We start from the raw sequence: 14,299 nt of genomic DNA on the forward strand, positions 1-14,299 counted from the left end.
GTAAAAACAAAAAATTATGATTGATTTTGTTTAGCTATTTCCCCAATCTTTATCTTAAGTATATACACTATATTTCTTAATTGCCGAACTATATATAAGTTAATGAGAGAAGATTTTGAGGAAGTCTTGCAATAATTCCTGTGGACTTCTAGATTATTACTGTTTTTAATGTGTAGACAGAACAATTGGTTTTGAATAAGGAGTAAAAGGCTCAGATGAAATGTGCTTTCAAACCATAATCCACATATCCCTGTAATGAGGTTTATCTTCTCCACAAAGGAAGAGAAACAGAATTGTGTTGTCAAAAGAAAGTTTGTTTGTAGCTCTTAATAAATTATTCACAAGGCAGTTTTCTAAAATCTAGGTTTTTGGTTCAGTGTGGGAGTGCCTGGCACTACTCCCACTTGCTTTTGAGGAAAAGGATGACTTCAGCTCAAGAGATGGAGACAACCTTGTACAACAGAGAGATGTAGTGAGATCTTGTCTCTATGGATGAGGGGAAAGAAAGAAGGGAAAAATAAAGAAAAGGAAATTTAATCCATTTTTACGTACAAAGAAACTTTTTGGAATCTTGTATAGAACTAAACTCTTATTTTAAAACATATCTTGTTGTTTACGATAAAAGACAGCCATAGTAAAAAAAAAACTGACTTTGTAGTATAGTTCAAGTTTCTTCCTTCAAAGCCAGGCATAGGGGGTGGGGATTTAGCTCAGTGGTAGAGCACTTGCTAGGCCCTGGGTTTGGTCCTCAGCTCTGGGGGAAAGAAAAAAAAAAAGCCAGGCATGGTGGCATCAGAGGCAGATGGATGTACAGGAGCTGCAGGCCATTCTACACTACATAGTGAACGCTGACGGAAATCACTTTCACAAGTCTTGAGGCTATATAATGGCTACACAATGGATTTTGAGTTTTCTCATATTTCCTTTCCTCTGGTTTTGTAATTCTGTCCATCTGATGATAGCAGAGTTCTCTTTCAAAAATACACATATAATTATTTTTTTTAATTTTAAAGGGTCTTTTTTAAAACGTACTTTTAAATATAAAGTTGCAGATGTATACATTATGGGTTTAGGTCAACCATCTAAGGAGAAACTTGACATTAAATGTGAAACTCGTGATTTATTTGACAGACTCTCTACCTCTCCCATCAACTGTTGTTTTCATTCTTTGTTTCTTTTCACGTTTGAATGTTTCCTTTATGGGTTGTTTTCAAGTCGACAACAAAAGGAAATATTTCTGTGTTGTTTTGCTTAGTGAAACTGAGCTCAAATCGAAACGATCTTTTATTCTAGAGTAAAATTAAAATCTTTTTTATTTATTTTAGTGCTCATGATCTCACGAAATGGGATCTATTTGGTAACTGCTATAGACTATTGAAGACTGGAATTGAACATGGAGCTATGCCAGAACAGGTAGGCAATTATTAATATTTTTTCTATTCTTTAGGAAGCTAAGGTACTATGAAATCAAATGATTTTCCAAAGCTTGTTGCAGAAAATAGCTGATAAGTCTAAAATGCAGTTAGCTACTTTGAGAACTATTGTCCTTGTGATTTTAACTGTTTGGTATGTCTTATATTCAGATGTTTTAAAGTAAGAAATGATAGACTATTTTTATTATAATTATCTTTAAAAATTAATGTTAAGGTAAAAACTATTAATTTCTATAATACATTTCTGATGATGACTGTTCTAAGCAGTGTTATAAATATTAATGGCACCAGACCTTCAACGTGACTTAATTGTATAGTAAAACCATTGTTTGGATGCCTATAGTAGTTAGAACTTTTTGTGTTCACATTCAAGTTGGAGTAAAAAGGACAGGAATCTGAATTTTTTGCCGAATCTGAAAGAGACTTAAGTAATTAGCTTAATTCTATATAAGAAAGAGAAGAGTTACTTTGTGTATTACAGATACACATGAGACCCAACTTCATATTTATTAGTGATGCTTGGGGATTATCTGATTCATTCCTATTTGAAAGAGATGTTTAGATGATACATTATTACTCTTTAATCAGAATGTCAAGAGATAGAACAAAATGTTAATTGCATATTAAAAGTCAGTCATTTCACAGGGCATTGATGGCACAGGCCTTTAATCTCAGCACTCAGGAGGCAGAAGCAGACAGATCTCTGAATTTGAGGACAGCCAAGGCTACACAGAGAAACCCTGTCTTGAAAAAACAAAAACAAAACAAACAAACAAAAGCCTAGTAACTGTGAGTCACAAAACACAAGTATGGTGACATTTATAGTTTGAGCGGCTTAGAAGGCTGTTACAGGGGCACCAGTTATTCCTAGACTCAAGGCCAACAACCTGAGCCAACAGAGTAAGACTCCATCAAAACAAAAAACAAACAACAAAAAAAAAAATTTAATAAAGAAAAAGCCACAACCTAAACAAAAGCCTTTAAAGGGCAGTATTTTTGTTTGTTTGTTTGTTTCTATGATTAATTCTTTTCAGTTGCCTAACATAGTTTGGGTGTGCAACTCAGTGGCCCAGCACTTGCCTAGTGTATACAAGGCCTTGGATTACACTCCTAGAACTGAAAAAAAAAAATTGAAATAAAAAATTACTGCAGGACAGTAGTGCTGCACACCTTTAGTCTCAGCACTCAGAAAGGCAGAGGCAGGTGGATCTCTGTAAGTCCCAGGACTGCCAGGGCTACACAGAGAAATCTGTCTTCCCTCCACCCCCAAAACAATGACTTTCTTGATCCCACTCTTAATAAACACAGTGTACCTAATTAGATGCTTTTCTTTCATTTGTGAAAAGAGGATAAAATCTGGGGCAAATGTATCACATTTGAACATTTCCTTTATGGATCTACAGGAAAATGAAGTTGGGAAGCTGTTTTGTTCTTCCATGTATTGAAGCTCAGCTCAGATTTTTCTTCCACTACAGAATAAAGTTAATGTGTTTGCTTTATTGTGGCAAGAGGCTTAATATTTAACCATGTTGTTTACTTCTTTTATTAATGGCACTTCAGTTTTCCATTCTGTCTTCATCTCACTTTTCAATCTCCTAAATATAACTCATTCATATTCTCAAACTGTATCTTACAAATTTGAAAGGTGATAAAGGTATTCTTTTGTTGTTTTCCTTATTTTCTTCAAGGAAAGAATAAAATTAACACATTTCTGCTTAATGGGATTATGAACCTGTTGACATTTATTTTCAATCCACAATACCATCATTTGTGTCTTAGCCACTAACTTGTGACAGCCACATAATGGCTCAACTTGTGACAGCCTCATCATTGCATAGATGTTTCTTCCTCATGTTAATTTTTTAATAAGAACTTACTTATGTTGTATGTATCTTAACTTCTCTTGGACTCATATCCTTAGCCTTTAACCAGGTATATGAAGTTTGAAAGCATGGCTACTAGATTGTGTTCTTGTTTATATTTACATTTTCACAAATATCTCCTAAGATATATATAGAAATGGACAAAAACTGTATTCAACTAACTTTTATGTGATTATTTAGTTCCCCTTTTCAGATTCTAGCTTTTTGCTTTTAGTTAGAATCCAGAGATTTTCTTTGAGATTCCTTTTTCTGAGCACAGACCTCAAAGAATTACCAAAACTTTTACTGATATTACCCCTCAATTATGGTCAGTATTGTGAATGTGTCTAAAGGCTAATTCTCTAGATAATCTAATTCTTTAGATATTTGGGAGGACTATATTTACCATATCCTTGACTATTTGTTTTCCATAATGAACAATTTAACTAAATCTCTCTTTAGTTTTACTCTTTAGGGATAGCAGAATTTGTAGGGTGAGCTAGGGGATTCTCTGGTAGTAATTGTCTTTTCTGATGCCAATAATGTTTTAAATTTACTAGGACTGGAGAGATGGCTCAGTGGTTAAGAACACTGGCTACTCTTCCAGAGACCCTGAGTTCAATTCCCGGCAACCACATGGTGACTCACAATCATCTATAGTGGGATCTGATGTCTTCTTCTGGCATAAAGTTGTACATGAAGATAGAGCACTCATATACATAAAAGTTTTTTAAAAGGCCAGCTGGTGGTGGCATACGCCTTTAATCCCAGCACTCAGGAGGCAGAGGCAGGTGGATTTCTATGAGTTCGAGGCCAGCCTGGTCTACAAAGCAAGTTCCAGGACAGCCAGGACTGTTACATAGAAAATCCTTGTCTTGGGGAGGGAAACTTTTAAACATCATTTATATCATTACTCTCAATCTAGAATAACATATAGTAGTATTTAGATAGTCTGTCTTGTTTGTCACTTTTAATCGGAAGCCTTTGTGTTTCATAACACTGATATTCTGAAGAGTACCCCTAGTTTATGAAATATTCTCAGTTAATTTTGTCTGATTGTGGTATATTTCAATTTGGATTACACATTCTTCCAGAAATGAGTTTTGGATGATATTCTGTCCTCAATGTATCATGTCAAGAGGTACGTAGAGGCTAAATATGACCAAAGTATATTTTACATTTAGTATATGATAACAGAAAAGGAAGAGGAATGAAAAGAAACATAATGTCAATTTGCTCACGATTAATGATATTAAATCACTTGATTAAGGTAGAATCTATCAAATTTCCCATATGTAGTTAACGTCCTTTTTAATTCATAGGCTGTCAAAAAGTTCTTTAAAAGTATATAAATCATGCTGTTGTTTCTTGGCAAAATTTTATGCCATTCATGTAAACTTGTCTGAATCCCTGCTATCATGATCACAAAACAATTTCTAATTACTTTTTAGTTCTCACTTTGTGCTTATTAATTGATACTGTATTGTAAGGAAAAATTGTCCACTCATTTACTCATCTTTTTTCATTTTAAATTATTTTTTAATTTAATCGTCATATACTAGTATGTTTTATAATTCATTTTTGTTGGTACTTATTTTGTTGCTTGTAGATTTGCAGATTTGTCAGGTGGAGCTTCTGTGCTCCTTTCAAACAGGCTCCTATGTGCTTTTAATACTTTCTGAGCACTTCTAGTAAAGCATGCATTGCAGGGTAAACTGAAACCCCCATGCTAATGAATATTTAACATATAAAAAGTATTTTAAAATATATCAGTTCTATAACACGGTTATTATTTACTGTGAAGAAACCAGATGTTCTAAATTATTTTATCTTCCTCATACAAATTTTTATAAAACAAAATGCAAAAGATATTTAAGGTTTTCCCTATCTTACTTTGTGGCTTTGTGCCTGTTTCTTACTGGCTTGCTATTGAATTTAAAAGCCAGGGAGGGCTCAAGCAGCAAGCCTGGCATCCTGAGTTGGATCTCCAGGCGCCCTAGAGGAAGGAGAGAGCTGGCTCAGCAAGTGACCCTCTGACCACCACACCTATACCATGGCATATGCGCACCCATACACATACACAAAGTAAATATATAAATATAATAAGTATCTTGACTAGCGTCTGAGAAAAATAAAGTATATTAAAACTCTATATTATGTATCATTTTCATAGCTCCAAGCAAGCTGTAGAAGATTGAAAATCAATAAAGATTATTTACAGTATTATTTACTATCAAGCAAAATAGTATAATTGAACTTGTTTTTTAAAGAAAGGTAATCAAGGCCAGGCGTGTAAGTTCTGGGCCAACCCTGCTCTACATAGAGAATTTTAGGATGGCTTGGGCTACATAGTGTGACCCTCTCTGAAAAAGAAAAGGAATTATATGTGATTAATGTTGAGCCTCTCCATGCATCATTCAAACTTAAATTTATCCCTTTGGAGACAAAGGCAGGCAGATCTTTGTGCGTTTAAGGCTAGCCTGATCTACAGAGCAAGTTCCAGGCCAACCAGGGCTAAAAAAAAATTATTTTTACAATAAACTGAGTACTAAGTCTTTACATGTATTCATTTTTTTAAACCATATGAGAAATATATAGTTTATGTATATATTATACTTATATAGTTATTTTTATTTATTACAAATAAAACTGAAACTTTAAATAATGTGCTTAGGGCCCTATAGTATGGCACACCTAGTAAAACCAAGCTTTTAAATTATTTCCATTCTCTTTTCACTTTTGCTATTGATATGCTACTAGCATATGGTAGCCCAGGCTATGCTTCCACTCTTTTCCCATGCCTTCTTTCCCCTCACCCCATGCCCTCTGATGTTTGCTCTATGTCAAATTCGTTTTTGTATTGATCTTTTTTTCCCAAATATCTTTTGGGCTGTTTCAATAGGAACTGTGGGGAGAAATTAGATGCTGGTACTTTATCCGTCATCATGAACTGGAAATCACCACATTATTCAGACTGAGCATAATATAGGGGGTGAGTTTAACTTAAGTCAGGTTATTGTTTTTGGATAGATTATGGATTATTGTGTATGTTGTTAAAAATCATGCTTTCCTAGAAGACTATGTGCGCACTTCCTGAGTTTAGAACTTGTTTCAGTTGCATTCTCCTCAGACCTGCCATACCAAAAACTTTAAGATGTTTGGTTTTTTTGTTTTTTTCAAATGGTTTGTTTGATTGTTTAACTTTTGGTTTTGTTTGTTTTTTGAAACAGGGTGTAACCCAGCCTACCCTCATACTCATAGAAATCTTTCTGCTGTAGCCTCCCAGTTGCTGGGATTATAGGCATGTGTTAACATGCCCTGCTTGGTCCATTGATTTTATGACAAGGACAAAAAAAAGCACTTCTTTCCAGATGTAAAGGATAAGCTTTTGTCTGATTGTGCTGAAACACAGTTAGATAATGAGATGCAAAACAAAACAACCTGAATCATACTTCTTCAGATCATGTACAACAATTAGCACGTCAAGCATAATGATGTATGCCTGTACTTCAGCTACTTGAAAACCTAAGACTGTGCCAAAATAAAATAACATAAATACTCAGATTATAAATCTGAAAAAATCCAGCTACAGGAAACTTCTAAAAGAAAATATGAGGAAAATCTTTGGGAATTTGAGTTAATCAGAGATTTCTCAGAAGGCTGGTCTACTTTAACATGCCTATAATCTCAGCTCCTAAAGTGACTGAGGTAGGAGTATTACAAATTGAGAACCTGCCTTGGCTACACAGTAATAAATTAAAGGCAAACCTGAGTAACTTAGACCCTGTCTCAAGATGAAAAGTATAAAGAGAACTGGAGGGTAGGGATATAGCTCAGTTGTAGAGAAAAAACTTGCTTAGCACACACATAATTTCAATCTCTAGTAATGAAAAAAATATGACAGATAACTGCCTTACTATATAACAAGATCCCTCCTTTTAAGAAAACAAAAGGGGGATCCAGGCAAATGCCTTTAATCCCAGCACTCAGGAGGCAGAGGCCGGAAGATCTCTGTGAGTTCGAGGCCAGCCTGGTCTAGAGAGTGAGTTCCAAGACAGCCAGGACTGTTTCACAGAGAAGCCTTGTCTCGAAAAACAAAACAAAACAAAACAAACAAACAAAAACACCAAAAGGGAGAAAAATTAAAGAACAGAGGAAACCTGGAATGGTGAAAAAATCAGAACCAAAAGCCAGATGAAAGTTTGATTTAGTCCTTAGCCTTACAGGTCAGACCATTAGCCCAAAGCTCCAAGTTGTATAATGATTGCCAAAAGTTAAAGTTTAAAATCAGTGTCGGTGGGGGCTAGAGAGTTTGCCCTGTGACTAGGAGCACTGGCTGCTCTTCCCAGTTGCTCTACCCAGGTTCAGTCCCCAATAACCACATAGCAGATCACTGCCATCTGTAACTCTATTTCCAAGGGATCAGACACCCTCTTCTCACATTAGTGGGTACCAGTGTATAGACATATGTGCAGACAAAGTAAAAATACACATAAAATAAAATTTATAAAATTAAATTTTTAAATTACTTTTATTTTCTCTTAATATTTGGTGGAATGCAAATAGTGGTATTTAAGAATCCTGTAGGACATGACTTCAGTGAAGTACACCTCTCAGAAAACAACATACAGTCTAACACCAGTTACAAAAAAATCTTTAAAACAAAATTGCATACGTCATCTTATGTGTATGTGATTTTTAAAAAATGATTTTTTTTTCGGAGCAAGTGCATAATATACATGAATTATATAGTAGAATGGTTGACCAGTCGATAAAGAATAAACAAAAACCTTTAAGATAATTGTAGAGTTATTAACATCATTTTAATGGTCCTTACCTTAAACTAGGAATATATTCATAGGTTCAATTTGGTTGTCTTTTACAGTGCTACTATTTTAAAGTGTCATATATTCATTTAAAAAGCTAACAAAGTCTGGCATGGTGATATATGCCTGTAATTCCAGCACTTCGGAAGTAGATAGAAGCAGGAGAATCAAAACCTCAGTTAATGAAACCCTATCTCCAAAACAAAAATACAAGTACTGGGAACATGAATAGTGCTTTCCCAGTCTCCACGAGGTCCTGGATTTACCTAGGACTGCCAACAAATAAATAAAGCCTGGATTACTAAAAGTCTAATGAACATGGCTAGAAAGATGACTCCCGAAGTTTAGAGCACTTATTGCTCTTGCAGAGAGGATCTGGGTTCAGTTTCCAGTAACCTCATAGTCCCCTAAGACCATCTGTAGTATCAGTTCTAGAAGACTGAACTCTCAACTTTTAACCTCCACTGACACCCACCCCACATGGTTTTGATGTATACATGCAAGCAAATACTCATATACATATAAAAACATGTCTTGTAAATGCTAATCAATAATTAAGACTACCTTTACTATTAGTATGTGATTTTTTAAACATATAATGATGTCACTCTTCTATCAAATATCTCTTGTGTGTTTCCTAGCATTTGTAGAGAGCTTCAGATTTTCCCTAGCATTTGTAGAGAGCTTTCAGATTTTCCTTATCATAGTAAGATGACCATTTTATTGCCCAATTCTTTTGAAAGTAAAAGGGGTTATTATTAATTACTGTGGGGCCTAACTGAGACCTAAGAATAGACAGGACATATATACATCTGCTTGTAAGGTAGTCTGTGATCTGGTTTCTACTTATTCAATCTGTTTATGCCTATACTTATGCTGTGACAGCCTGTTCACAGTTTGTCAATAAAGCATACTTTGTAATTTCCACCCCTTTGCCTGTTTTTATATTATTCCAAGATTAGTTTATATATTTTTGTTTCCAGATTTGTTGATACCTGAGGGTACAATCAGTGGTACAGCATGTTCTTAGTATAGACTGGAACGTGGGTTTAGTCACTCAGCACTAAAAATAAAAATAAATATAACAATAATGGTTTTAATAATAAAAATAGGCTTAAGGTAGATGCTTGCTTCTCTAGAATGGTTTTTTCCTAGTGTTACCTTCTGTTGCTAACTAAGTTGTGAGCATCTCTTTTTGCACCTTAACACCTAACGCTGCTTATGTATACTTGGTTAGACCAATTATCATATCATAGTTTTGATGCTTATTCATCTTTTCATTTGATCAAGAATATATTTGTGTTTGAGCTCTTTTGCCTATCAGAAAGCTGAGGCCCTTCGTAAACAACTATTTTAAAATCCCAAGAATCCAGATACTATTTGCTAAACCTTTTATTTCAGTATGTTAGTGGCTACTATAGCACTTGGATATTGTACAAATGATTACTATTCTATGTCCTTTATAAATTTATATATCAGATTGTTCATATGATTGCAAAATATTACCTTTTCTCATGCTTTGCTTTGCTTTTTGTTGTTTTTCTTTAAACTTTTTTTGATTTTTTTTAAGACAGGGTTTCTCTGTGTAGCTTTGGCACATTTCCTGGAACTCATTCTCTAGCCCAGGCTGGCCTCGAACTCACAGCGATCCGCCTGGCTCTGCCTCCCGAGTGCTGGGATTAAAAGTGTGTGCCACCACCGCCTAGATAAACTTTTAAAACTAATACATAAACCTAAAAATTACACATAGTAAAGTAATATCTGCCTGTGATTCTCTTTTTTTTTTTTTTTTAAGTTCATTAGTAGAACTTGGTCATTGAGTCTTTAGAACAAATCACTAGATAGGAAGGAAGATGTTTTAGATGTGGGTTATAGTAATAGTGTATTTAGAGAGAGAAGGCTGGTAGTGCATTTGAACTGGTTAAACATGGGCTTGAGCCGGGCGGTGGTGGCGCAAGTTAGCTCCAGGAAAGGCGCAAAAAACTACGCAGAGAAACCCTGTCTCGAAAAAAAAAACAAACAAACAAACAAAAAAAAAACATGGGCTTCAAATCATGTATTGTCAACTCCTAGCTACACATTCTTTCCACTCTATAACCAACCTCCTTTCAACAGTAGTTTATACAGCAATTACAAAATGAATATATTTGCAGTGAGCTTATTATTGATATTTTTCTTCACCCTATCCTTTTTTCAGATACGTGAAACTAATAAGCCTGAAAGTAATATCTCAGCATGCCAAGGTTTAAATGTGTACTAACCTGATTTGTAATTCATTCTTTGGGAACTTTTAACTGTGATGACAGAAGTTAAACCTTTTATTGACTGGGATTTTGTACTGTAGTATTCCGTCCTTCTGATTGTCTTTTTAAATTGATAGAATCATGTGCTTATTGTGCTAGTGGCACACCAAAATGCACACTTCTCTCACTGCTAAAGGCCTATCGAACTTTTAAGTGTTGTTCTACTTCACCAAATTACTAGGTTTTTATAACATGATTTGTATGTTTGTGCTTTCCAGAACATTTTTTTAAGAAAAATATGTTACTACAACTTTTATTCTTTGTCATATTTGTTAAGTTTTTTCATTTATTAGATAGTGATACTAACTTTTTATGTTGACTTACCAATTTTAATATGTATATAGATTCTTTTTAGTTGCCACTACAGTCATAATATATAAGTGTTACCATCACACAAAATCACATCCTACTGTCCCTTTACCTTCTCACCCACATACAACTCCTAGGCACCAGTACAACTTCTGTTTTCCATTACTATAATTTTGTCATTTTGAAATTCAAAAATGTAGCCATACAATATGGAATCCTTTAGGACATATGTGTTTCAGTAAGCATGATGTCACCAATGAAAGTAAGGGCTCTGAGGTTAATCCAAATGGAAATGGTTGTGTGAACCAGTAGTTGCTTCATTTTTACTGCTGATTAATATTCCACTGTTTGGATTCTTCACGATTTGTTTTATCCATTAACCATTTGAAAGATGTTTGAGTTATTTCCAAGTTTTAACTGTCACAGTTAAGGCAATTATGAGGATTTGTGTGCAAATTTTTGTGAACATAGTTTTCATTTCTAAATGCCAATGAATACAATTTCTAGGTCTTGTACTGTGTTTCATTTTATTTTCTGCCTAGCTGTTTTTAATGGCTGGCTACATTACTACCCTTAATGCATGAGAGATCTGATGTTCTGCATCTTACCCACACTTGATCATGTTGATAATCTTTACTTTAGCTATCCTTCTTGATATACAGTAGTATTTCCCCATGCCTTTAACATAGGATATATTTTCCTAATGCTAATGATCTTAAACATGTCTTATTATCACTTTGCCAACTATATTGATTATTAATTCATATTTAAGGGCTCTTTTTAAAGTTGTCCCTCATTTTAACCCAAACTTAAAATATTAAGAAACTGGTGTTTATTTGATTTTTTTTTTGTCATGTACATGCCAACTATAAAATTTAATTCTCTTCTTAAGGTCTCTTGACATAAAAATGAAAAATATTTATTGACTGTTCTGTAGATTTTTTTTTCAGAATTTTAAACATGCTCTACACATACAGATATTATAATGTGGATGATGTGTTATACATAATTATTTTCATTGTTGTTTTTTTTATATTCTTGTTTTGTTTGAGACAGGGTTTCTCTGTGTAGCACTGGCTGTTCTAGAACTCACTCTGTAGACCAGGCTGGCCTCAAACTCAGAGATGCACCTGCCTCTGCCTCTTGAGTGCTAGGATTAAAGGTATGTGCCACCACCACCCACTTTATTCTGTACTCTTAATTCAGACTTCATTTTCTATGCAAATTCAATTTTTCTACATTTAAATATTCCAGAATGTCTCTTGTCCTCATTTTCATCACTAATATAGTTTATTTTTAAGAGATGTGGTATCAAAACAGACTTGGGAAACTAGCCTGTAACCCCAGCATTGTTGGGGTATAGGCAGGAGGATCCAAACTTGAAGGGTATCTATCTATCATCCTTGGCTACATAGCAAAATTTAGGTCATCCTGAGTTACATAAGAACCTTTTTTTAAAACTAAATAAAACAAAAAAATTTATCATGATGTGTCAGAACCTGAATGATTCTCACTTACTTAGTTTGCTAGTGAGAAATTAAAAAGCCATAATTACCATTATAAAATTAATAAAATGCTCTAGTAACAATTTTATATTGCTTAATTTATTGGTAGATTCTGTAATAGATTAATGTCAAAAAATCTTAATTTCTTTAAACAGTTTTAATAGTGGGAATATTGGTCACTCCAGCACTATAGAATACATTTAAGGAGTAGAGTGTTATTGCCCTTCCACTCATTCAGAGATCATGCTCCTGGGCTTTGGTACCTGTTGAGTATATGATTAAGAAAAAATACTGAAGGCATTCCTGCTTAATTTACCAAATATTTGCTACAAATTAGTGTTTTCTTCTTAGGAAGAGCACTGCTTCATGCAAATATAAGAACAGAGAAGATAACTGAAACAAAATCTTTAATACTTGTTATTTGAAGGTTCCATCAAGACGCTGTTAATGAAGAAAAGGGAAAGTTGAGGGGCACATAGAAAAAAACCTTTGGTTTGTTTAGTTTTTTTTATTGCTAGTTCTACTTCATCTATGCTCCATAGGCATGATACCACCAAGTAAATGATCTCTAGACAGTTAGAATAGTATTTTTGTATGGAGGATAAAATACCAAAATGACTAATTACATGGGTTAGCTATATTTTTATATAATTACGACAGTGACAAAGCAAAATGTCTCTCAGTCAATGACAGCTAGTTTTTTTTATTGTAAAACAATATAGTAGAATCTTATTAAAAGTAAACTTTTGAAGAATACCAATATATGGAACATTAAAATAAAAAAGGTGTTTGAAATCTGGCTTTCCACATATCTACCACCAAGAAGCTTCTGTGAAACTATCAAAAATACTTTTTTTTTCTGGAGCTGAGGACCGAACCTAGGTCCTTGTGCTTTTTAGGCAAGTGCTCACCACTGAGATAAATCTGCAACTCCATCAAAACTATTTTTAAGAAACCTCTAGTGTAATATGAAAGGAGTTTGTTTGTGTGGATTTGGATAAGTGATATAAACAAAATTAAGCAATTCTTGAACATTACTTATTTCTATATCTCCATTTTCTACTAATTACTATTGATTTGAATATCTGCTTTATTTAACAGTTCATTTTGTTTCAAATTAAAAACTTTTTCATTTTGCTTGTTGGATCAAACCCAGGGCTTTGTGTGCTCAGCCAGCTCTGTAGCACTAAGCAACATGGCATCTTACTTCCAGGAGAGTTTGTAAATCTTGTCTTTTCCTCCACCAAAACCTTCTCACTAGTGTACTTGATAATAATAAATTGGAATTTACCCCAAAGTATCTCAGGACTACCAGCTATTCTATCAGTGAGCATACACACACACACACACACACACACACACACACACACACACACACACACCTACACAGAATGGCTTTATAGCACTAATGCATATATCTTGATGGTGTTTTAGGAATCCTTATGATTTGTAACATAAATCAATCTTTTCTTTGAGTAAAACCATGGAATTGTCTCATTAGTGATTCATCAAAAGCAGCACCACTTGTTCCTCTTAATTCTTACAAGGTATTGAGTTTCATGTAGGCATATGATGATACCCTTTGCCTATGTAATCTGAAACCTAATACTATAAAATTAACAGAACTACATTTACTCAGTTTCTGCAGCCTTCTATTTGTTGATTTTTCTTTGAACTTATTATCTACATGTAATTTGTTTCTATGGTATTAAAGATTATTGTGTGTCAATACAAACATTAGATAAATTTAGTGGGTAAAATAATGGAATAATATTATATACACTTCATTGCAATAAAGGTATACTATGTACTTAAACTAAAATGTAATGAAAAACTTGTTCCATGCTGGCAGTGTAACTCACATGTGTAAGGCCCTGTGTTTAATGCTCAGATGGTGGTGTGAGTCTGCCCCAATGGAATTTTATAAATATTATGATTCTTGATCAGTTTTATTTCCTTGAATTTTATCATCTCCGTAGAGAGTGGAGACCAAAGACTTGAACAAGGTATTTCATGAGACAGGAGGAATTCAGATGCTGATATAAAAAGGAAAAATGGGGG

At 34.1% G+C, this 14,299-nt stretch overlaps 1 protein-coding gene across 3 annotated transcripts in view; it reads left to right on the forward strand.

The window, feature by feature from the left end:
• The window catches only part of Stag1 (STAG1 cohesin complex component), a 322,127-nt gene that overhangs the window by 252,328 nt on the left and 55,500 nt on the right, over positions 1 to 14,299 (forward strand). For all 3 annotated transcript variants that reach the window (XM_076576916.1, XM_076576918.1, XM_076576917.1), the window contains one exon: positions 1,326 to 1,413. In XM_076576916.1, coding sequence (XP_076433031.1) covers positions 1,326 to 1,413 — 88 coding nt within the window. The remainder of the gene's footprint in view (positions 1 to 1,325; positions 1,414 to 14,299) is intronic.

This window comes from Peromyscus maniculatus, chromosome 7 (genome assembly GCF_049852395.1).
Source record: "Peromyscus maniculatus bairdii isolate BWxNUB_F1_BW_parent chromosome 7, HU_Pman_BW_mat_3.1, whole genome shotgun sequence".
In the NCBI taxonomy this organism is placed as follows: Eukaryota; Metazoa; Chordata; class Mammalia; order Rodentia; family Cricetidae; genus Peromyscus; species Peromyscus maniculatus.